This window comes from Heptranchias perlo, chromosome 7 (assembly GCF_035084215.1).
Source record: "Heptranchias perlo isolate sHepPer1 chromosome 7, sHepPer1.hap1, whole genome shotgun sequence".
In the NCBI taxonomy this organism is placed as follows: domain Eukaryota; kingdom Metazoa; phylum Chordata; class Chondrichthyes; order Hexanchiformes; family Hexanchidae; genus Heptranchias; species Heptranchias perlo.
Window position 1 is genome coordinate 28,554,834 of NC_090331.1, and position 24,201 is coordinate 28,579,034.

Genomic DNA, 24,201 nt, shown 5'->3' on the forward strand with positions numbered 1-24,201 from the left:
TGCTGCAATGGAAGCTGTGACATCGGTCATCAGACGCTGCTTCATGGTGGGTTCCACAGGTGTGCTGATGGAGGTGACCACCCGTTCCATGTGGGAAAGAATAGGCTCCAAGCTCTGCACAGAGCCCTGTGCCAAGTTGGAGCTGGACTCCTCCAAGCTCCTTGACTTTGTGCACTGGCTTTCTGGCAGGCTTTCCAGTGCACCAAGCATTTGGCTGTGTACGTCCATCAACCCTCTTCTGTAGCCTGGCCCATCGAAATCATAATCTGACTCCTCGGCAGCAGAAGTAGACACCTGCAGTATCCATTCCCCCTGCCCTGGCTCCTGCACACTTGTGCCCAGGGTCTCACCATGTCCAGATCCCTCCTCTATCCTAGTCTCTAAACTATGCTCAGTGTCAGTCTCTGAGCTGGTGGCTGCGAGTGTAAGATCGAGTGATGGTGTATCTGCATCATCACTGTCATCTGCCTCTGGGCAAATTCCTGTTCTTGCGCATCTGAAATGACTAAGGGACATGGGTTAAGTTGTGGTGAGGGGAGAGGAGTAAGTAAGACGTGCAGCACATGAGTCAAAAAAGATTGTGGGATGAGGGAGAAACGGGAAGCAAGAAGGAGGTTTAGGTGTGCAGAGACCCTCATCATCGATACCTCCAGTGCTGCCAGTGGCCGCAGGTGTGCCTGTCTCCTCCAGTTCTTTCTTGCTGCCTACTGTTTTGCGACATCTACTCCTGCAAGAAAGAGGGAAGTGTGTCAGTGAGTGGTCCCGCAAGATGTTTGGATGATGTGGCTATCACGGTTGAATAGCTGTCAGTGTGTGTGACCTGTGAGTTGTGGATGTGCGGCTTGCAACAGTGGTATCGTGTGAGGTTGAGATGAAGGATCTGATTTAAAGAGTTGCGTATTGATTGAAAGAGTTTGATGGCAAGTGGGTGATGGGATGTGTACTGCGTGGAGCAATGGATGCTGCTAGTGGTGCAGTTGGTAGGTGACGCCACTTGACAGTTGAACTCACTCACCTTGACCACACGTGTCAAATCATTGAACGTCTTCCTGCACTGCATCCATATTCTTGGCGCTATGCTCCTGGCAATATCTTCTCCCTTACTGCCTCCCACTGCCTCTTGAGCTGGAGGGCCTCCTGCCCCCACTGCGGATATAGAATGCCTCTCCTTCTGTCCACCTCTTCCATCAAGGCCTCTAATGCAAAACCCAAGAAACTTGGTGCACGCTCTCTCGCAGGCGCAGCCATTCTTCACTATATTGCAACACAGATTCACTTCACAATTGACTTCCAGCACTTCCTGCAGCCACAGTGCACCTCCCCTTTAAGAGGCACAGGCTGCTTTTAAGTGGTGTTTGCAACTCCCGATATCGGGGCCCCCTACTGATGTGTGCAGCCAATTAACAGCGCAGGTAGCGCTAGCTGCATGCAGCAATCATTTAAATGTTACGTGCTGCCTGCATCGCAACAAATGGACATGGGTTAATCATGTACTGCGATCCCAGCGCCCGTTTTCAGGGGCTATCCCATATAATCCCGCTAGTGTCTTCCAAATCAGATACAGATATTATGGGAAAAGATCATAAAAATGTTAAGGAGGCACCAAATAACGGGAGGAGGTGGGGGGTGGAGAAGGGCGACTGGTGAGGAGTCAGCTGGTGAATGAGGAGATCCAGCATTCTGAGTGCCTCTTCTAAGTTCTCTGCGATATGGGAGTTCAAATTCAAAAGCCTGGCATGGACACGATGGGCCAAATGGCCTCCTTCTGTGCCATAAATTTTCTGTGATTCTATGAAATTCCACGGGAGTTCCACAACATAAACTTTGACGTCAATGGTGAACTTCACTGCCACTAGCAGATAGTTGATTATTGCTGCAGGTTTCCATGTGTGAGGTAGCACACCTCATTCACAACTTTCCTGGTATGTCCAAGCCTTCTCATAAACTGCTCCTCTGCCATGCCGAAGTGGCTGATTTGTTTGTGGAGCTCTCACTGTCTGGAGTAGTAGCTGAAAGTCATGTATAGAATTACATAGAGTGTACAGCACAGAAACAGGCCATTCGGCCCAACGGGTCCATGTTGGTGTTTATGCTCCACATGAGCCTCCTCCCTCCCGACTTCATCTAATCCTATCAGCATAGCTTTCTATTCCATTCTCCCTCATATGTTTATCTCACTTCCCGTTAAATGAATCTATGCTAGTTGCCTCAACTACTCCTTGTGGTAGTGAGTTCCACGTTCTAACCACTCTCTGGGTAAAGAAGTTTCTTCTGAATTCTCTATTGGATTTATTAGTGACAATCTTATATTTATAGCCCGTAGTTCTGATCTCCCCTGCAAGTGGAAACATCTTCTCTATATATACCTTTCAAAGCATTTCATAATCTTAAAAGACCTTTATCAGTACTTCTCTTTTCTAGAGAAAAGAGCCCCAGCCTGTTCAATCTTTCCTGATAGGTATAACTTCTCAGTTGTGGTATCATCCTAATAAATCTTTTTGCACCTTCTCCATCTTTATAATATGGAGACCAGAACTGTTCACAGTATTCCAAGCATGATCTAACCAAGGTTCTATACAAGTTTAACATAACTTATCTGCTTTTCAATTCTATCCTTCTAGAAATAAATCCCACTGCTTTGTTTGCTTTTTTATGGCCTTATTAATCTTCATCGCTACTTTTAGTGATTTGTGTATCTGTACCCCCAGATCCCTCTGCTCGTCTCCCCCATTTAGACTCTTATTATCCAAGCAGTATGTGGCCTCCTTATTCTTCCTACCAAAATGTAATACCTCACATTTACCTATATTGCAATTCATTTGCCAACTACACGCCCATACTGCAGGTTTATTAATGTCTTCCTGTATTTTGTCGCAGCTCTCTCAGTATCAACTATACCCTCAATTTGGTGTTGTCTGCAAATTTTAAAATTGTACTTCTGATTCCCAAGTCCAAATCATTTATGTAAATGGTGAACAATAGTGGTCCCAGCACCGATCTTTGTGGATCACCACTTCCCACCTTTTGCCAGTCTGAGTAACTACCTTTAACCCCTACTCTCTGTTTTCTGTTTTGTAGCTAGCTTGCTATCCATTCTGCTACTTGTCCCCTGACTCCACATGCTCTGACCTTAGTCATGAGTCTATTATGCGGTACCTTATCAAAGGCGTTTTGAAAATCCAAATATATTACATTTACTACATTACTCTTTTCTACTCTTTCTGTTACTTCTTCAAATAATTCAATAAGGTTAGTCAAGCATGAATTTCCCTTTTGAAATCTGTGCTGACTATTCTTTGTTATATTTTCAGTTTCTAGATGTTTTTCTATTGCATATTTGAGTAAAGATTTCATTATCTTTCCTACCACCGACATTAAGCTAATTGGACTACAGTTCCCTGGACTTTAAGTTTTTTTAAACAGAGCAGTTTCGACGCGTGACACAAATTCATGGTTAAACTCACTCTTCCCACCACCTCGGTAGAAACATCACCATTTAATTTGGTCGTAACCTCTGCCCACGATATTCATTCGTCGCTTGCTGCTTGCCCACTCATTCCCACGTGTCTCTCAGCGCTTTTTGTAAAGGCACAGCTTCAGCTCCAGCTGGGGGAGGTCACCCTTCTTCCAGGGAGGCCGGTACTTCCTGAAGTCGAACAGGTAGAAGTAGCTGTTCTCCATGTCCTTCGAAATCACCTTGAATCCGAGAGAGCCCAGGACGTTGGTGAAACTCCGAACATCTCCAAATCTACTGGCCACTTCCGCAATCTTCAGAATCCCCCCCCCCGGGGTTTAAGGATCTCATGGCAGTATTTAAAGAAGAGCAGGGGAGTTCTCCCCGTGTCCTGACCAATATTCATCCATCATCACTAAAACAGACCATCTGGTCATTTATCTCATTGCTGTTTGTGGGATCTTGCTGCGAGTAAATTGGCTGCCACATTTTCTACTTTACAAAGGTACTTCATTGGCTGTAAAGTGTTTTGGGATGTCCTGAAGTAGTGAAAAGTGCTATGTAAATGGAAATTCTTTTTTTCTTCAAACACCAAGCAGCAGTTCGTGCTGCAGTAGGTATAGCGGGATATCCAATTTGCTTGCCACTAAGATAAATACCATGAAGGTTATCAAAACACTAACTCACTGACCATCACTGTGAAATTATAGATTAATATTATATAATTAATTTCACATCAAAGCCAAATCGCAGATGAATTTAGATTTTTTTTCCCCAATGAGGGAGCAGCATTAAGCACAGGCCTTCCTGAACCATCAGGCCCAAAACAGGCAAACCAACCAGAATAAGAAATCTTCTGTGCTGGATAACCAGGACACATGAATCACATTTTGTTCACAGATCATTGCTTGAACTCCCCAGGGTTAAAGTGAGTTTATCTTCACAATGCAGTATTTCCAGTGTTAAACAGGAATAATTTTAAATGACTTTCCACAAATGACCATGCTAGCAGCAGTAAGAACTTCCTGCAGTAGTCAACATGGTATTGATGGTCCTTTAAAAATGTTAATCTTTAACATTGAACATACTGTACTGTGAAGGTTAACTAATTTCTTGCATTCTCAAAGGGTAAAACATTGACTAAGATGATTTAGAACATGTTGCAATATATTCATGCCCTTTTTTGTCCCTCTTCCTCTAGTTTCACCACATGCTGCATCAAGATTTCGTCAACACTGGGTTCCCACTACAAGACCAAGCAACGAGACGGTTAGGCTGCGGCCAGTTAGCCAGAAAACCACCCCTGGCCATGTTCCTGTGTCTGGCAGAATGACAATGGAGAAAGCGGTTACTAAAGCCAAGCCACCTCCAGCTCCCAGGACAGATAAGTCATACACGACTTTGAGCTTATCTTCTTCCATTACCTCTTCGTCACAGGACATTGCCACTGCTTTCACACGTACTGCTGCCCTGAGCTCCAGAACCATATCTCAGGTGGCTGTTCAACCCAAGGCTCCACAAAAGACAGCCATGCTTTGGAGACCTGCTGCCTCTGCACTGCGAGCTGTGACAGCATCTCAAGCCATTTCCATCGCCCACATCAGTAATGAGTTGATTCCTACTGAGAAAAAGATCACCTGTGCTGACATGCCTTGCTTTAATGGAGTCCCCTGTGAGCCCACACAGTTTGGAAGCTTTAAATGTGGGCGATGTCCTTTTGGATACACTGGTGATGGCGTAACGTGTAAAGGTAAATGCACTGACTGCAATTCACTGCAAACTATCGGAGGGAGTTGATATAGATCACAACTCTGTTGAAAATATAGACTTCTGTGCAACAACTAGTTTTATAGAGTAAAAGCCACGATTTCGCAAAAGTGATTCGGAAGCTGTAGAGATAGCGTTCACCCTCCATGACCTTGTCCGACCCTACCTCAGCGATCTTCTGCGTATGCCCCTGCACAAACCCTCTGCTTCTCTAATACATGGCTCTTTCCTTGTTCCCCATTCACTCAGCTCCACTATTAGTGGCTTCTCCCTCAACCACCTTGGTCCCACCCTCTGGAATTTCCTTCCTCAGCAGTTCAGCCTTGTCACTTCCCTCACAACTTTCAAAAGCCTCCTTAATGCTTTTCTCGTCAACCATTCTTTCGCCCTCCCAACCCCTCTTTTTTCCTCTGCTCCCTTCTGCTCAGTGTCCACCACTTTGTAAACTGCTGTGATATGTCTCTCAGAATGTGAGGAGTGCTGGAGATGTACAAGTTGTTCGTATCTGCACACTACCGGATTCATCAAAACACGCACATTTTAAAAATAATTCAGAATTAATGTAGAATGGAATATGTCATGGCCAATGTGTTGTGCCAATGTTTGGAAGGATACTGGGTTTGTATCCATAGTTCCCCATATATTAACTTTCTGCTCTCACCTGAGTTCATGCGTTATCTTACCTCTTTCCTCTCAACGCCTTTGTGAATTCTCTCTTCGTGTCTCTGAGATCTTTCATTTCAGTCTCTGAAATCATCCTCTTCTTTAAGATCCCTACCTTCACTGTGACTATGAGTCTCACCCTTCCCCATCTACACCTGTAATCTCTGTCCACCATGATCTCCAGCCCATTCCAAGCATGTTAAATGCAACTCAACTTCATCCCCTCCCCTTCATCTCACCCTCTTCCACTTATTCCTCATCAGGAATGCCTTTATATTTTCTCACCAGAAAATCCTGCTCTGTCATGGCCAGCTGCATACCTTCATAATGCCACCTACTATCCTTGACTATTCAGCCACGTGTTACAGGGGTAACAATCTTGCTTGACATGAAAAAAAATTGATGGACCCAACTAACAACTGTGATATTTCTTAGCTATATGCAGGTATCCCTGTGGAAAGAATATGGAATGTGCAGCTCCCAATACATGCCGTTGCAAGCCTGCCTACACTGGGTACAACTGTCACATAGGTAGGAACTTTGCTTGGCTTAAAAAGAACTCTAAGAAGTGTCATTAAAAGAATATTGTCATGATACAAACACTAATGTTATGTTTGCTGGTCTTTATTAGCGATCTGTCGGCCTGACTGCAAAAACAGAGGAAAATGCATCAAACCGGATGTATGTGAGTGTCCCCGGGGATACAATGGCCTGACCTGTGAAGATGGTAGGAGCAGTTTGTTTTGTCTTCCTGTTCATCTGCAAAAATGACATAAGTTGTCTGACTATCCACTTGTGCAGCAATCACTTTTTTGTCTATTTCTCCGTCACCAAACTGATTGTTTTTTCACTAAATTAATTTTCACATTACTGCCATAAAAATATTTATGACAGTAGTGTTATGTTTGACAATAGCACTTTTTCCACATTGTTAGTGGGTGGGCCTGGGAGACACAGTGAGGGCAATTTTAATGTGACATTGAAGTCATCGGGACCTGACTGCAATTTTAACCACTGTGTGGGGAGAGCCCTCATGCCTTCCCCGCCAGGCCAAACCTATCAGGGTAGATGAGGCCCAGGTAGGTAAGCTTTTTTTTTTAATTGCTTCCTATTCCCCCACCCCCGACCACTTACCTAAGTGCCGGGAACCGATACATTGGCTCCCTGGCGGAGGCGTCCTTGCATCCGAAATCGCTGTCCTGCCCACACGTCCAATTGGTGATTCAGGCCGAGTTGGGGTGGGAGTCTGACCTCTGATATGAAAATGAGGCCCGGGAGCTAAAATCCCTGCAGGCCAATCTGGCACCACCATGCGAGCTTGGCACTTGCCCCAACCCCCCCCTCCCCCACCTTGCACCAACCCACCCACCCCGGCAAAATCGACCCCAGTGACTCGATGCACTGCCCTTTCACCCCTGTGACCTGTGTTCAAATTGAAATTGCCAGCTATGATGCAAAATGAGTTTGGACAGTCTGAAATCAGTTGGCATTCCCATTTTCACAGTGAGGATTATATAGCTAATGAAACTGTGGGAACATGTGGTTTTGAAATATGCACATCCTGAGAATAAGGTTTTGTTAGCAATAATATTTTTAAAAATAGCAGCCAATTACATTGCACCTGTAATAATAATTGTTTAACGCTAATAAGCCACTTAACCAGGATTAAGGTTGGAAAGTTGTTAATCCACCTGTGAAATGTACCATTTTTGCGATAAATGGCTCAACTGCAATTGGAAAAACTGCTAATTTACAGACAAGACTATACATACTCATTTTTGACACTGCTGTGGTAATACTTTGAAATCTTCCCATTATTTGAGGTCACTGACTAGAGGTCTTACATGTAGTAAATTATTCAATTGACTGTAGTCAAAGAAAGCTATATGAGTTCTCTATTAATAATTCCAAAATTTTCTTAAATAAAAATCAGCCTTTTTTCCCTCACTTTTCACTAGCGGTAGCTGATTCTATTTTGGACAGGAAGGAATTCTCAGGGCAGTGTTAAACATGGACGAATAAAACATTGGTGCTCTGTACTCGCATTACAGCTCTTTTTACTCAAATACATTTTTTTGCTTAAATATAGCTCCAAATTGTCAATCTAACCTCAGAGAGATCATACGAAGAGCTGGGCAGGTGCATATTTGGGCAGGTGCATGCAAATTGAGGTGGTTATGATCATATGACCCATTTTCTATCATTTCGCCCTCATTAACGGCAGTTTACATTCTTGCTGGTATGAAAGCGATGCCTAGTGTTGCTGAGTGGTAGCGAGGCCAGCACAAAGATTGGTAGGATTTGCAGAAGCCTTATTTTGGAGCATTTATTTTTATTTTTCCTGCGACTTCCGACTACTTTCACATCTGCTGTTGAGATTTGCTATAGGTCTGTCATTTTTTTTACAAAAATCTACCCTGGAGTCTGGGAGGAATAGAACGAGTGATGGTGTCAGCTGCAAAGTGCTGTAGGCTAAGAGGCCTCTTCCTGCGGCACCTCTAATGGAGGAAAAGAGGAAGAGAACTTTAAATGGTTTCCTGAGGAGTGGAGCTCTCATCACTTTCAGTTGGAGTAACATGAGGATTTTATGAAAAGCTTTACTGACAGTTTAACAGGGTACAATATGAAGAGAGGGAACAGAAAAAGAATATCATGCGCTCTCCTATTTCTCCATCTCTGACACTTTCCATGGCCTCCTTTCCCAGGACTTGTAATGTTTTTCTGCTTACATGGAGTTAGAAATCTGAGTATTTGGGGTGCTGTCTCTTGTCAGAGCTCTGTCTCATGTATTACAAGTTGTTTTCCCCTTGAAAAAGAATGCAAAGACTGAGGATTCGATTTTGTTCCTATAATGTGTCTTAATTGCAGGGATCCAATGATCCATCCTGAGTCATTCTGTGGTTAAATTGAGTAATGCTGGGTGCTTTGGGTAGGTTTTATGTTTCCTCTGTCAGGTCATTGACAGAGTGTAACTATCCTTCTAGCTAATACTAAAGATCTGCAGTTTTGAAAATTATACAAATTTAAGTCCTGCCACACGTCCGCATATTCAGTCCAAAAAGTGCAGTGACTCAAGCAAAAATTGGCAGTAGAAGAAAAACATGAACAGATGGAAATAATGAAAGTGAGGATGATTTTTACTTTCTAATGTGTCCATCATTTTACCATTGGCAGACTTACTGGTCTTGGTGCAGCTCATTCACCAATACAGAAATCCTATGTACATCAATATGTTGCTGATGTAGACAAAGCCAGCAAGCTGTACCAGTGCCAAGAAGCTTGGCTACCGATGCAACGCAATTGGGTCAGATGCATTAATGAGCTTTCATACCTTTGTGACTTCTGTGTATTCTGCTCTGTTGTTTTCTGTTGGCTGTACTTCAGTGAAATTTGTGTTCTGACTTCATGCTTCTCCTTTCACCATTTGTAAATGTAGATATAACATTGCAATCAGTGTTCAAAGAAAATTAATTAAGAATGTTTTGTTCAACTAGATACTTTAAATGCACTTTGTCAAAAAATAGATTTTTTTTATAACCAAAGGAGATGAACAGATTCTAAACAAGCTTTACACTAGTAGTTGTGCATAGATTTTATGTGCTTTTTATTGATTTATGTAAGATCAGCCAGATTCAAACATTTCTAAAATTATGTATGGTGTATGGGAACATTCTCTGATTGAAGGAGTTATTGTTATTTAGATTTGGAATCAGCGAATTCTGCCTGTCAGATCGGATTGACAAGACACTGTTGTCTCCATGGTTACTGCTTTGTGATTGTCCCACATGGTGGGACCGATTCCCACAGCCTACGCCGCTCACAATCCGCCCAGCAGCTGTAGGGTTCCCTGCTTTCAGATGACCCAACCAAGAACTGACTAAAGCCATCCAATATGTGCAGTGTAGCCTGGGATTTGAAATAGCTTGGGACTGTAATGTTATGCCACAGAACTAGTGAGCTGTTTTCGCTCCAGCTGAAAACAACATGTTTTGTAAAAAAAAAATCTGTTGGCATCATTTTATTAGCAACAAAATGTTTTACCCCAGCTGATTCCCTTATTGAATGAGTGGAAATAGATATGAGTGGAAATGGAAAGAAATGATCCAGCTGAAGGCCTTCTGTTACAGATGTAATTCCACTGATGAAGTTAGTGATGCCGATGAAATATATGACAGTATAATACAAGTCAAAGATTCATACAAATTCTACACCGTATTAATGATTTGTACTTTTATGTTCAGCCCTCTGCATTCCACCGTGTGAGCATGGTGGATCTTGTGTAACCCGAAATACCTGTTCCTGCCATTATGGGTTTGTAGGACCAAGATGTGAAACAAGTAAGTGTATTTTTCCGCACATTAAAAACAATAAAGCAAGAAATGTTATTAAGGAGAGGATAAAGTGCAAATCATATCCTCTTTACACAATTTTCTAGTCTCTCAAATTGTCAGCCTGGTATTATATGTGAACACTGAGCCATTCAACTCCACTCCAGCACATCACATGATTGTTCTGGAGTACCCTGTGGTGGAGTAATATTGGTCATTTGCTCCAATAAAACTTGAAGCCACGAGCAACTTCATAAAATCTTTTCCTCCTGTGGGATAGTAGATACATGGAATAGAGTACCAGAAAAAGTTATTAATTTGGGGTCAATTAATGCCTTTAAAAAGGAACTATATCAGTATCTTTCAAAAAAGGGGTTTGGGGGTCATAGACATATTGGTTGACTTGTTTGATTCACATTGAGGTTAAAAATATAGAGAGATTTTGGGAGTGCAGGGGTGGATGATTGAGGTAGTCATCAGTGAACTCTGGAAGGAGCAGATGGGAAGGGCTGTATGGCCTTTTCTCGTTCCAAGCTTTGTTGTATTTTTCTATTATCTATTAAAACTACAATGATATAGATTTGCTTTTCCATCACCTGGACATAATGAACGTGTTAATTCTGGTGAAACCGTGAAGCTCTCCATTTTCTTCCTGACAATTAATATGATGAATGGAACTGCAACTGAAGTTGTTTTATATTTACAGTGGTCTGCAACAGACACTGTCAAAATGGTGGAAAATGCGTGGCCCCTGATGTGTGTAAATGTAAAGCTGGGTGGACGGGACCCTCCTGTGAAACAGGTAAATAGATTGGAACCTTGAATATTAAACTGGAAGTGTACTTAATATTTGTGTGCTCACATGAACATCTCTTTGTGCTGTCAACTTGAACTTTTACATGTCCTTCTAAGGAAAGGAATCAAGCATTAAGTTCTGCCTTTTTAAAGGTGTAATGTGCATTCTCGTACAACTCTTAAGTAATGTACTGATTAACTGGCTTCCTCATTTTGTGCAGCTGTTTGCACCCCTGTGTGTCTCAATGGCGGAATCTGTGTTCGACACAACATATGTATCTGTCCTCGTGGTTTCTATGGACCTCACTGTCAGAATGGTAAGTTTGCTCCTTATGGGCTTGTATTTTTTAATTATTATTTAGCACCACGCACCATTCTGCAGCCACAGGGTTGCTGATCTAGCTGTTGAGAAGAGCACAAAAGTGGCAATGGGTGTCTTTCCTTCCAACCGACAAGGTAATGCTTGATCATGACTCAGATTGGAAAATCACTCAGATTGGAAAATCATTTTAACGCAGAGGGGCTGGGATAGGTTTAGGGGGATTGTGCCGATCTTGGAATAAAAGCTTTCCCTTCTGATCCATTCTTAGAATTTTATGCCCAGGTCGTGTTTGACTCGCACTCCTGAGTGAGGGGATCCTGCAACAGAACCTGACTTTAGTTTTTAAAACACTCTTTCCTTTTGTGAAAAGTTTAAACATTTTTGTTTGTTTTAAGAAATAATCTTATCTTCCCTATAGAATCTCCTTCAAGTTTTTGTTTTTCCCAGTATTAGCCAATTGCAGAAAACACAGCTCGTGCAGCATTTTCAAATATTCTGATGCCAGTGGGAATTAAAAAGCTGGTATGTCCTTGAGTAACTTCTGTAGAAATCGAATGTACACTTCCACCTTTTCAGAAACTAGGGTGAGGCTGCTTAAAAGAACTATTTCAGGGACAGCAGCCAAGAACACACACACTCAAAAATCACCCTTTAAAATTAGCCCCATTACTTTCCATAAAAAACTTTAAGAATTTCAAAATCCGCCCAGCGAACATGCCAATCAATCGAAATCGGAGTTTGAATTGGAACAGTGAAGCCACACTCGAACAATGCAAGTCCAATTCAGAACCACAGAACAAACTCATCCATCTGCAATATAAAGTCAGACGTTTATAATATGTTTATTCTAATGTCTATAAATAATAATTGTGCAACAGTATTGCTTTATTTGAAATGTATTTACTAGGATGCTACCGGGACTTGATGGTTTGACTTATAGGGAGAGGTTGGATAGACTGGGACTTTTTTCCCTGGAGAGTAGGAGGTTAAGGGGTGATCTTATAGAAGTCTATAAAATAATGAGGGGCATAGATAAGGTAGATAGTCAAAATCTTTTCCCAAAGGTAGGGGAGTCTATAATGAGGGGACATAGATTTAAGGTGAGAGGGGAGAGATACAAAAGGGTCCAGAGGGGCAATTTTTTCACTCAAAGGGTGGTGAGTGTCTGGAACGAGCTGCCAGAGGCAGTAGTAGAGGCGGGTACAATTTTGTCTTTTAAAAAGCATTTGGACAGTTACATGGGTAAGATAGGTATAGAGGGATATGGGCCAAGTGCAGGCAATTGGGACTAGCTTAGTGGTATAAACTGGGCGACATGGACATGTTGGGCCGAAGGGCCTGTTTCCATGTTGTAAACTTCTATGATTCTATTTCTATAGAGGAGTCTGAATGGAAGTACCTATGGTAACAGTAAAATCCAAATTCCTCCTTTACAGCTGTTTGCAATCCCCCCTGCAAGAACGGTGGTCACTGTATGAGAAACAATGTGTGCTCCTGTCCCGATGGCTACACAGGAAGAAGATGTCAGAAGAGTGAGTTGTACTCTCCTCTTGTGCCAAATGTATTTGGAGATCGAGTCAATCAGCTTTAATACCAAAGGAAAGATTTAATAATCTGATCTTTGGTCTCAAAGTCTCAGTCCGGTTAATAGCAAAAGATGAGCTGGTAATACTTGTTCATTGCAATAGTAGTCTTTGCTTTGCTCTCAATTTGATACAAGCTCTTTTGTGGCATTGTCAAAGATATTAAGCATATTATTTTTTTATCGGTCTTATAAAGATAACGCCTCTCTAACTAACTAAACAAGGAGCGCCTGCCTCCAATTTAGGTATAGGAGTTCGAATCATGCTGCTCCTCCTGTGTTGACTCTCTCTCATTCTGGTGATGGATGAGGGACGTGCTGCTATGCCTGTCCGTCTCAGACTCAAGACCAGTCAGAACCATTCACACCCTTGTTGCCGGTACCATTGAATCCTATCGGGTGGTAATCTGCATTAACCGTTCGACGACACCCAAGGGTAGATTTTCCAGCTCGTGGAATTAGTGCCACTGTTGCAGAAAAGGCATGAAGGAGATGGGAAATTGGGCAGCGACCTCTATCGACAGATCCCCATTCCATTTGTGCTGCATGTGATTTGCTTTCTGGCGTCTTAGGCTGTGATTTCACACAAAATGTGCCAGAGCTTTATTGAGGTCACAATTCCAGTGCGAAGGAAGAGGATTTACCTGATGGAGCAAATATAGCAGATGGCCAAGCTCCGCATCTGGCTCTCTGCTAATCCGGAGTCTGTGAAGACCGTTCCCCATGATAGGTACATCATTGCCTTTGAATTGATTGGTCACACTTGCCAGGGTGCCACTAATCAGGCTTTGGTGGTTGTTGGTCAACCTGTCAGCATAACATACTATGATTGGGGTGTTTGCAAAGAACCGTTCAACATAAGGATTATATCATATTAAGTCTGCTGTCACAGCCTCTCCTGAGACTAGTGGCTATAAATTGGGCCGTGTAGCACCCGTTTTGTAGGCGCTACGCAGCTAACTAAGGACCAAAATGGCATCCGGAATGTGCGTGCATGCTTCTAACGTGACGCGCCAGACACCATCTTGGTAAAAGCTTTTGTGCTCGGGCAGATAACGAACGCCGGCATCGTGTAAAGTAGGGAGAATATGCGGTTGATCAGTGTGCAACGCTGATTTAAAGGGATAGATGCGATTTTGGAACTCAAGGCTCCAGGCAATGCACTGTCTTAACCTCGCACAGCTGAACAAATCGTAAACCGCATGGAGGACCCCCCTCCATCAGAGCTATTTAAAGGGATCATGCAGGATTTATAGGTTAGTTGCTGGATTATTGCTTCTGGCTGCTGATGCATTTGTACCAGTTTTTGGAGGTCTCCTATACTTATATACCAGGATGAGGGGACATAGCTTAAAAATTAGAGCCAGTACTTGCAGGAGTGAAGTTAGGTAACGCTTCTACATGCAAAGGATGGTAGAAGTTTGGAACGCTCTTCTACAAACAGCAATTGATGCTAGCTCAATTGTTAATTTTAAATCTGGGATTGATAGATTTTTGTTAACCAAAGGTATTAAGGAATTTGGGGCTAAGGCAGGTGTATGGAGTTAGGTCACAGATCAACCATGATCTCATTGTATGGCGGGAACAGGCTCAAGGGGCTAAATAGCCTACTCCTTGTTCCTATCTCCCTGTGTTCCTATAATAAAGTTTCAATAATCTACAGGGAGTGGGCTGGCTAGCTGATAGGGCATTGGCAGAGTGGCAGGGGTGGGACAGCAATGCTGTCATCCTGAGAGAGACCCCGAAAACTTGTGGGATTAAAAATAAAATTGTTGGTCTATAACTTGGTGTTGTAAAATTGTTTACAATCCTGAGAGAGGACAGCAGGTTCATGTTACATGGAGCCACTGCCACTTGCTGCCCCCTATTATGCACCACCTTCTCCTGCAAGAAAATAGAACGTGTCGGTGAGTGTCCCACAGGATGTTTGGGTGATGTGGTTGAATAGCTGCCAGTGTTAATGTGTGAGGGTGAGAGGAAGCATCTGATTGGAAGACTTGAGTACTGATTGAAAGAGTTTGTTGGTATGTAGGCGATGGGGGGTGCAGTGCATGGAGCAGTGGATGCAGTTAGTGGTTGGAGATGCTACTTTACAGTTGACCTCACTTAGCTTGACCACTCATGTCAAATCATTGAACAACTCCCTGCACTGCATCCGTGTTCGCGGTGCAATGCACCTGGCATTGATTTTGTTCCCTCCTGCCTCGGGAGCATATGTCTAGAAGGTCTCTTGCTCCTCTGCGGATATAGGATGCCCCTCCTTCTGTCCACCTCTTGCACCAAGGCCTCTAGTGCATCAGCAGAGAACCTTGTTGCATGCTCTCTTGCAGGCCTGGTACAAACTCAGATCGGCAGATTGGTGAGGTCTGGCGTGCAGTTGTAAGGATGTGGGATTTAGTGCGCAACCTTTATTCAATGTTTTAACATAACTCAACAGTTTGTAAAAGTAAGGATGGAACCTGAATTTGTGTTTTACGTGTGCAATGTCTGATCTCCATTCAGACTCCATGTGGACCCTTATCTTATATTTTGCCAATAAGAGGTGCAGGTTTTTAAGAAGTGCTAGTCACTCGTGCAATATGGGTGGCCCCCTGCTGGTGAGCAGCCACTCAACAGCGCAGCTGGGCCTGCCTGCTCGCAGATATCAGGTAAAGATCAGGCAGCACGAATGTTACGTGCTGCCTGCATCTCAACAACCGGGCACAGGTTAATCGTGCACCGCGACACCCGCGCCCGGTTTCGGGGGTTATCCAGATTAACTCCCTAGGAGTCTCTGGGGCATTGATTGTCTGCCAAGGTATGTACACCTCTGCAGAAGCAAATTTGCGAGTACCAATAGTTGGGCACAGAATGGCCTGCCTGGCATTCATCTGTTGGTCCTCCTACTTCCATAAAGTTCAGATGGAGGAATTCCAAGTGATGACAGTCATCGAACTAGGGGTTAAAAAAAGCAGCAGAGCAATTATCACAAAGGCACAAGTTGAAACAAGAAAATAAATCAATAAATAAATAAATTAGTGCAGAAATGGCCTTAAAACTACTGAATGAATATTCTAACTAGTGTGGGCGTTTTGGGGGATGTTCTCACCCTATTGATTGGTGCCGATATCGGGTCCCCGGTCTAGCCCAGGAACACCTATACCTCACTGATCGGGGTCCGGGAAAAACGGGACTTATGCTAACGCACCCGGTGATGGATCACATGGCCGAATAGCACAGAGAACACACAAACTCGGTGTTTGATTTTTGAATTGGAAGGTTGGTTTTATTATACCGCCAACGCAATGAAAATGACAATTAAAATGGTCCTACGCAGTACATTGGATTACACACACACTACAGTACACTACCCCACTAAACTAAGAGGTTGGTGGGGACCCTGGAGACACCGATCACACACACACACATGGTCGAGGCTCACCAATCCTTGCACACTTGCAGGTCTGGCTGACCTGTTCTCTCACGTAGGGTTCGTTGGTTTCGCTGGAAGCTGCTCTCCTCTCTGGAAAGCTCGGGTGGCGGAGGAATCAGCCAAAAAGTCAGGGCTGAGTTGCATGAGTGAGGAATCCATGAGATAAAAGAGAGGCGAAAAAAAAGGGTTTCGGGCTTCCACTTTTATTACCCCTCTCTTACAATAACTTTTAATGTTAACAAGGTTACTTCAATGTTCGTTTAAAAGTTCTTTCAAAGCCTCTTAAAAGTCCTTGATGGGTTTCAATGGCCCCTCGACTTGCTGCAGTTGCCTCTCTCGAATTAATGCCAATTGTTGATCACCTGCTATACAGGGCTCCTTTTGTATCCAACGTCCTAGGTGTTGATCGGTTTTGCTTTAAAACAAAGACATGGCCCCACGATGTCTGGAGATGTGATTCACTGGGTGGTGGCTGTTTAATTCAACCTTGTTTTTTTTCCCATATTCCACTGTGTTTTGTTGATTCGTTTGGTGACCTTTCAACTGCACCTTCCATCTTAGAATTTTGGTCAATGGCCAAATTTTACAGACTCAGGGAAAAGGTGGAATTCACTGAATTCTACAGTCGCCTCTACGAGGAAACGAGTCCCTCAAAGGACGTGGATTCCTCGAAAAATACTTTTCCCCGGTTGATGCTTCCTGATGCGGTGTGTGTGTGTGTCAGCCATCCCAGCAATTCCAACCCAGCTCTCCCTCCCCCGTTACACTAACTCGGGGAGGCAGCCCCTCGTCCATTCCCACCCCCCCCCCCCCCCTCTCAGTTACATACATATTTTCAAAATCAACTTAACTGTACGTGAAACATTACATCACAAATTCCGACGTCTGACCTTACGTTACAGAAGATGCTTTTTGGTCAAACTTTTGCCTACAGAGGATTGTACAGGCTTTTGGACTTTTCATTACAGAGAACTCAAAACTTTAATTGCAGAGTTTAAAACAATTCATCATAGCTTGTCATACATCTCATGGGCTGCATATCGGGGCCCCGGTGGGTCTTTCCAGCAAACGGTCCCATCTGTGCCGGAGAATGTCTCGATTCCCCGCACAAGCTTTTCGTATCAGGTACAGAACCATGAGAAGCTGTAACACAACTAGAACATGTGAAATTATTCAGATCCACGGTGAGATCTCTATATCAAAACCGAAGTCCCACCATGGCGGCGAAACCATATCCAGGATCGCTGTCCCTATCTCTCTACTGTGCTGTTCCAGTTTGTAAAAATGAGCCTGAACCAGTTCCACTGCTTTAATCAAGGCTGTGAGGTGATCAATTGTAAACAATTTTGCAACACCAAGTTATAGTCCAGCAATTTTATTTTAAATTCACAAGCTTTCGGAGGCTTCCTCCTTCCTCAGGTGAACATTGTTGGAAATGAAATCCTCGAAATGAAATCGCATTTATAAATCACAGAACAATGCTTGGTGATTACAGATAGTTTTTTCAACTGCCCGTTGCCAAGGCAATCAGTGTGCAGACAGACAGGTGTTACCTGCAAGGTCTCCGAATATACAAATCACCAAAAAAAAACAAAAACAAAAAAAAAGAGATAGAGAGGTAGAAACATAGAAAAGACAGCAACTGACCCGTTATATTAAAAACAGATAACATTTGTTCGCTGGTGGGGTAACGTGTAGCGTGACATGAACCCAAGATCCCGGTTGAGGCCGTCCTCATGGGTGCGGAACTTGGCTATCAATTTCTGCTCGACGATTTTGCGTTGTCGTGTGTCTCGAAGGCCGCCTTGGAGTACGCTTACCCGAAGGTCGGTGGCTGAATGTCCTTGACTGCTGAAGTGTTCCCCGACTGGGAGGGAACCCTCCTGTTTGGTGATTGTTGTGCGGTGTCCGTTCATCCGTTGTCGCAGCATCTGCATGGTCTTGCCAATGTACCATGCTCTGGGGCATCCTTTCCTGCAACGTATGAGGTAGACAACGTTGGCCGAGTCACAGGAGTATGAACCATGCACCTGGTGGGTGGTGTCCTCTCGTGTGATGGTGGTATCTGTGTCGATGATCTGGCATGTCTTGCAGAGGTTACCGTGGCAGGGTTGTGTGGTGTCGTGGACGCTGTTCTCTTGAAAGCTGGGTAATTTGCTGCGAACGATGGTCTGTTTGAGGTTGGGTGGCTGTTTAAAGGCGAGTAGTGGAGGTGTGGGGATGGCCATAGCGAGGTGTTCGTCGTCATTGATGACATGTTGAAGGCTGCGGAGAACATGGCGTAGTTTCTCCGCTCCGGGGAAGTACTGGACGACAAAGGGTACTCTGTTGGTTGCGTCCCGTGTTAGTCTCCTGAGGAGGTCTATGCGATTTTTCGCTGTGGCCCGTCGGAACTGTCGATCGATGAGTCGAGCGTCATATCCCGTTCTTACTAGGGCGTCTTTCAGCGTCTGTAGGTGTCCATCGCGTTCCTCCTCGTCTGAGCAGACCCTGTGTATTCGCAGGGCCTGTCCATAAGGGATGGCCTCTTTGACGTGGTTAGGGTGGAAGCTGGAAAAGTGGAGCATCGTGAGGTTGTCCGTGGGCTTGCATTGGCAACGGGCAGTTGAAAAAACTGTCTGTAATCACCAAGCATTGTTCTGTGATTTATAAATGCGATTTCATTTTGAGGATTTCATTTCCAACAACGTTCACCTGAAGAAGGAGGAAGCCTCCGAAAGCTTGTGAATTTAAAATAAAATTGCTGGACTATATCTTGGTGTTGCAAAATTGTTTACAATTGTCAACCCCAGTCCATCACCGGCATCTCCACATCGTGAGGTGATCAGACAGAGGTGGGATGTCGTACCCAAACATGGCCAGATACCTGTGCAAGTCCCCCACAGAATCATTAATTTCCAACCATAACTGCTTCCCTGCGATCGGAAGCAGTTGCTCATTCCCAATCTGTACTTTGGTGCTGGGCTTAAAGCAGAAGGTGCTTTTGGTCACAGGACACCACGTGTCCTTGTGAACCCTGTACCTGTCCACCCCCGTGGTGACACAATACGTGCCGTTCCCGGAATATGCCACCTGAGGTGATACGTGATCCCCATCCATCACCTCCATGGTACAACTCAACGGCTCAGTTCCCTCTGATTTAAACCCACACACCGATTGATCGAACGGGTTCAGACGCTGAGGGCACAAGACAAGGTGTTCCCCATGCATCTGACATCCCTGCAGGTCACTCCCACCCATACCGTGCTCCCACTGGATCACGTATGCTGGGACCTCCCCGTGTCGCACATGGACACCGCTCCTTATTACCCCAGTGTTCTCAACTCGGTATACCAGCGCAGGCCTCTGACCCCTGCTGAGGACCGGTAACTGTAACGCTATCCCCATAATTGTGTGGTTCGACCGGCCGCAGTCCATCGGAACTGGGAGCGCTTCCGAGGCCGACCGAAGCTGACACAAACTCAGCTCATTGTGGTACGGACTGATCGCTGCGAGGTGCCTGTTCGTGACCCATGAAGGGACACGACCTTCCCAAAGGTCTTCCAAATTACTGTGTCCTTCATTTAACAGCCAGGCACCGTAAAACACGTAAGCGTCGTTCCGCACCGCCTGAGCGGAGGCATTCTTATCTTCCGTTATTAAGGCATTTATGGTACTAGCATGGGACTCAAGCTGGGCGATCACTTCACGCAAGTGGATGGTCATTGTTTGGTCCTCGTGCAACTCATTCGTAACAATCTCGTTTCTGTCCCCCAGGACCTTTCGCAACTGGTTCCTGAGGATGTTTATCTGCACTTGTAACTCAGCATTATCCAGACTGTTAATCACCGACGTTCCCGTACTGAACGCAGTCGCTGCATCGTTTATCAGTCCATGCTTGGACCTACTAGAACTGGTGCCTTCCCCAGCGCTTCTCTCAACATTTGAGTGCATGTTATTTAACGGATCCTCACCGTAGCTTAATTCGTAGAACTGATGGTACATGGTTCGGAGCAATGTCTCGTACAATTGCTCCGTCTCTGCCGGACACCATAATAGTAACTGGACTCGTGTGAGGTTCAGAATCACTGAGGCGATCTGATGGTGTACCTCGTGGTATAGTACCATTCCCGTGGGGACTAATGCTAACCTATTCCCGGACCCGGTGTTGTGTGCGGACAACCTATCTCATCTTCCCTTACCGGTCGGGGTGTTGGCGGAGGCCTCTTCTCCTGTGTAACAATCTCGGTGGCATTTATTTTGTTGGAGGGATCTAGGGACACACAGGAAATGTGACCCCTGTGCCATCCCATACCTGTCCCATCATCCTGCCATTGCTGCTGGAAGGCAATCGATACACCCTTCAGACAGACCCACAACGATCCCCACACGCACACAAATAAATCCCTTGTTCCTTCTTCCACTACTTGTCCAACACACTTCTACACCCCCTCGTTTCCCTGTGATAGTCCAGTAGGTGTCGTTCCCTAGCCTCTCCCAGGCTGCTGTGGCGTTGCCCTTGTCCTGATCTAACTTCCTCAGTCACCACCATCTTCTCAGGGAATTGTGTCCCACGCATCTGAGGCAGACGCGCTTGCCTTCAGCTCTTCTGTACGTCCGTCCCCGTGCTTAATGGCGGACGGGAGGCTTCCGTACAGACGCCCATCTAGGGAGAACAACAAGAGCTTGTTGATTTCCTCCTCATTACACCCGTGGAGCCCACCCACCTGCTCTATCGTAGCAAAATGGACGGAGGCATTCCCTTCTCTCGTTAGGTGCGGTTTTCCCGCCACCATGCCTGTAACTGCTGCGTGTCGAATGGAATCACGTAGTCACTTTGCAACTGCCATCGGTCCCCGTTAACTGCCAGCGGGCCGAACTTCTACTGTCGCAGAGGGCAAATGGGTCGCCGAGGCCTGACCGGACCCTCTCGGCTTCCCTTTCCTGGGAGCTCCCCTGCCCTCACTGGACCTACCAGGGGCCTCCCTCTGTTCCCAACGGAGCGTCCAGACCAATTCGGGTCTTCCAGACCTCCCCTACCTATGGGATCTTCGAGCCTCTCTGGACCCCCTCCGGACTTCCCATGTCCCCGAGATTCCCTGGCCTCACTGGACCATCAGGGTCTCTCGCAAACCTGGGGTTCCCCGACCTCGTCGGGCCTTCCAGGTTCCACGCACCCATGCGATCCTCAGGCCTCCCTGGACCCTCCGGATTTCAAATGTCCCTGAGTCTCCCTGGCCCCATCAGATCATCGGGGATGCTCAGCTCCGTCCTTTGGGGTAGGCTTCCCCCGTCAGTCCCATCCTGGGACCCTACGACCACCCTCACCTCAGGTTCCGCTATGCTACCTCCCCATCGTCTCCCAACCCTGGCCACCGAGGCTGCCCCCGATGCTACCAGTTACACCTCTGGTGTTGGTCAGAGCTTGGGTTAACTCCTGAATCCTTTCCTGGCACAGACTGTGATCTGTCCCTCCCTGGGTCATTTCATTCATCACCATATACGCGCCCCTCGTATCCAAGGCGCTCTTCTAGCTCTGCATTCTCATACTCTAATGCCCGTATTTCATCCCGACTGTTCCTAACCATGGTTCTTGCCTCGGTCAGCTCACCCCTTAGGAATTCTACCTCGGTCCGTGAGGCTTTTACTTGGTTACTCATCTCACGCTCTGAGTAGTGGAGCCTTTCTAACAACTGGCTCGACACTACACCCCTTGCTTCTGCTTCCCTATCTGCTGCCTCTAGTTCCTGCTCTAGCCGGTCCAGGTGCTCTCTTTAACAGCTGGACTTGTTTCACGAGACACAACAACCAAACGGCCTTCTCCTGAGACTTCTTATGGTCTTTGGACCCTGTCCACACCGCCACACTCTGTTGCGGGCAGCTGGAGTGTACCAAGTCCAGAACCCACTGCTTAGCCACATTAATCTTCATGCAGGCATAGCTGTTAATCCGCCTTTCTATCTCTTCCAATTCTACTATGCTGTGACTCAGTGATCCAACGGGCACACTGCCTGTTTCTCCTGGCTGGCTCGCCATTCTGTAGGGTGTTTTGGGGGTGTTCTCACCCTATTGATATCGGGTCCCCAGTCTAGCCCAGGAACACCTATAATCTCACGGATTGGGGTCTGGGAAAAACGGGACTTATGCTAACGCACCCGGTCTTGGATCACGTAGCCGAATAGCACAGAGAACACACAAACTCGGTGTTTGATTTTTGAATTGGAAGGTTGGTTTTATTGTACCGCGAAGAAAATGACGATTAAAATGGTCCTATGCAGTACATTGGGTTACACACACTACAGTACACTACCCCACTAAACTAAAAGGTTGTTGGGGACCCTGGAGACACCTATCATACACACACACGTGCTTGAGGCTCACCAATCCTTGCACACTTGCAGGTCTAGCTGACCTGTTCTCTCACATAGGGTTCATTGGGTTTGTTGGAAGCTGCTCTCCTCTCTGGAGAGCTCAGGTGGCGGAGGAATCAGCCAAAAAGTCAGGGCTGAGTTGCACGAGTGAGGAATCTGAGAGATAAAAAAGAGGGGGAAAAAAGGGTTTTGGGCTTCCACTTTTATACCCCTCTCTTACAATAGTTTTTAACGTTAACAAGGTTACTTCAATGTTCATTTAAAAGTTCTTTCAAAGCCTCTTAAAAGTCCTTGATGGGTTTCGATGGCCCCTCGTCTTGCTGCAGTTGCCTCTCTCGATGGGCTATTGTTCTTCGAATTAATGCCGATTGTTGATCACCTGCTATACAGGGCTCCTTTTATATCCAACGTCCTAGGTGTTGATCGGTTTTGCTTTAAAACAAAGACATGGCCCCACCATGCCTGGAGATGTGATTCACTGGGTGGTGGCTGTTTAATTCAACCTTGTTTTTTTTCCCACATTCCACTGTGTTTCGTTGATTTGTTTGGTGACCTTTCAACTGCACCTTCCATCTTAGAATTTTGGTCAATGGCCAAATTTTACAGACTCAGGGAAAAGGTGGAATTTACTGAATTCTACACTAGGAACACCAAACTTCCATAACTAGATCAGAAACTAGCAGTCCTATGTGCCCATTACATATGAGCATCATTACAACCTGGTACTGTACTGCTGTAAGGGCTGGAAATGACGCATGAGGTGTTATGATGATGTTCCAGCAGCATCAAAATATTACTGTGAAACTCCTGTCTGTTTTGGAACAGAGATTAAAATCAGCCTGATAAATTGCCACTCCAAATTGAATGCATGGAATCACTTACTTCAGTTTATTTTTCATATGCCGTTGATCATCCTTGTGTTTGCTGTTTATAATTATTTTTACAAATATCAGATAAACAGATCAACATCCAGTAACATAGGAAGTGTGAGAGATCTGAAAGGACCAGTAGCACCAAGGTTTACACTGGGAGGCAAATGGTCTTTTACAATTTGAAATATTTGTCCACATTCTCCTCCCTGCAGGTGTCTGTGAGCCAATGTGCATGAATGGAGCAAAGTGTGTGAGCCCAGATATTTGCGACTGTCAGTCAGGGTGGAAAGGGAAGCGATGCAATCGACGTAAGTACACTTTGGAATGGGTAGGAGCGAAATTAAAATGGGATTTCATTAGCGAAATCAGATTTTCAAAACTGCAATCTGTTTGGCAGAAACTGATCAATTTCAGCAATTTGATAACCACAGAATGACAGCACAGAAACAAGTCATTTGGCCCATCCAAGCTGCTCCAGACTATTTCTGCACGAACCACCTAGTCTAATCCCACTCACCTGTTCACTCCGCATACCATTTAATATTCCTCTTTTTCAAATTCCCTTTTAAAAGTATTTATAAACTTTGCTTCAACAACTGTTTGTGGCAGAGAATTCCATATCTTAACCAGTAAAGAAATGTTTTCTAATCTGCCCT

At 45.0% G+C, this 24,201-nt stretch overlaps 1 protein-coding gene across 1 annotated transcript in view; it reads left to right on the top strand.

The window, feature by feature from the left end:
• si:ch211-246m6.5 (von Willebrand factor D and EGF domain-containing protein) overlaps nucleotides 1-24,201 on the top strand; it is a 222,272-nt gene that overhangs the window by 190,700 nt on the left and 7,371 nt on the right. Inside the window, exons 21-28 of the mRNA XM_067987197.1 lie at nucleotides 4,656-5,204; nucleotides 6,320-6,415; nucleotides 6,516-6,611; nucleotides 10,126-10,221; nucleotides 10,919-11,014; nucleotides 11,229-11,324; nucleotides 12,766-12,861; nucleotides 23,758-23,853. Coding sequence (XP_067843298.1) covers nucleotides 4,656-5,204; nucleotides 6,320-6,415; nucleotides 6,516-6,611; nucleotides 10,126-10,221; nucleotides 10,919-11,014; nucleotides 11,229-11,324; nucleotides 12,766-12,861; nucleotides 23,758-23,853 — 1,221 coding nt within the window. The remainder of the gene's footprint in view (nucleotides 1-4,655; nucleotides 5,205-6,319; nucleotides 6,416-6,515; nucleotides 6,612-10,125; nucleotides 10,222-10,918; nucleotides 11,015-11,228; nucleotides 11,325-12,765; nucleotides 12,862-23,757; nucleotides 23,854-24,201) is intronic.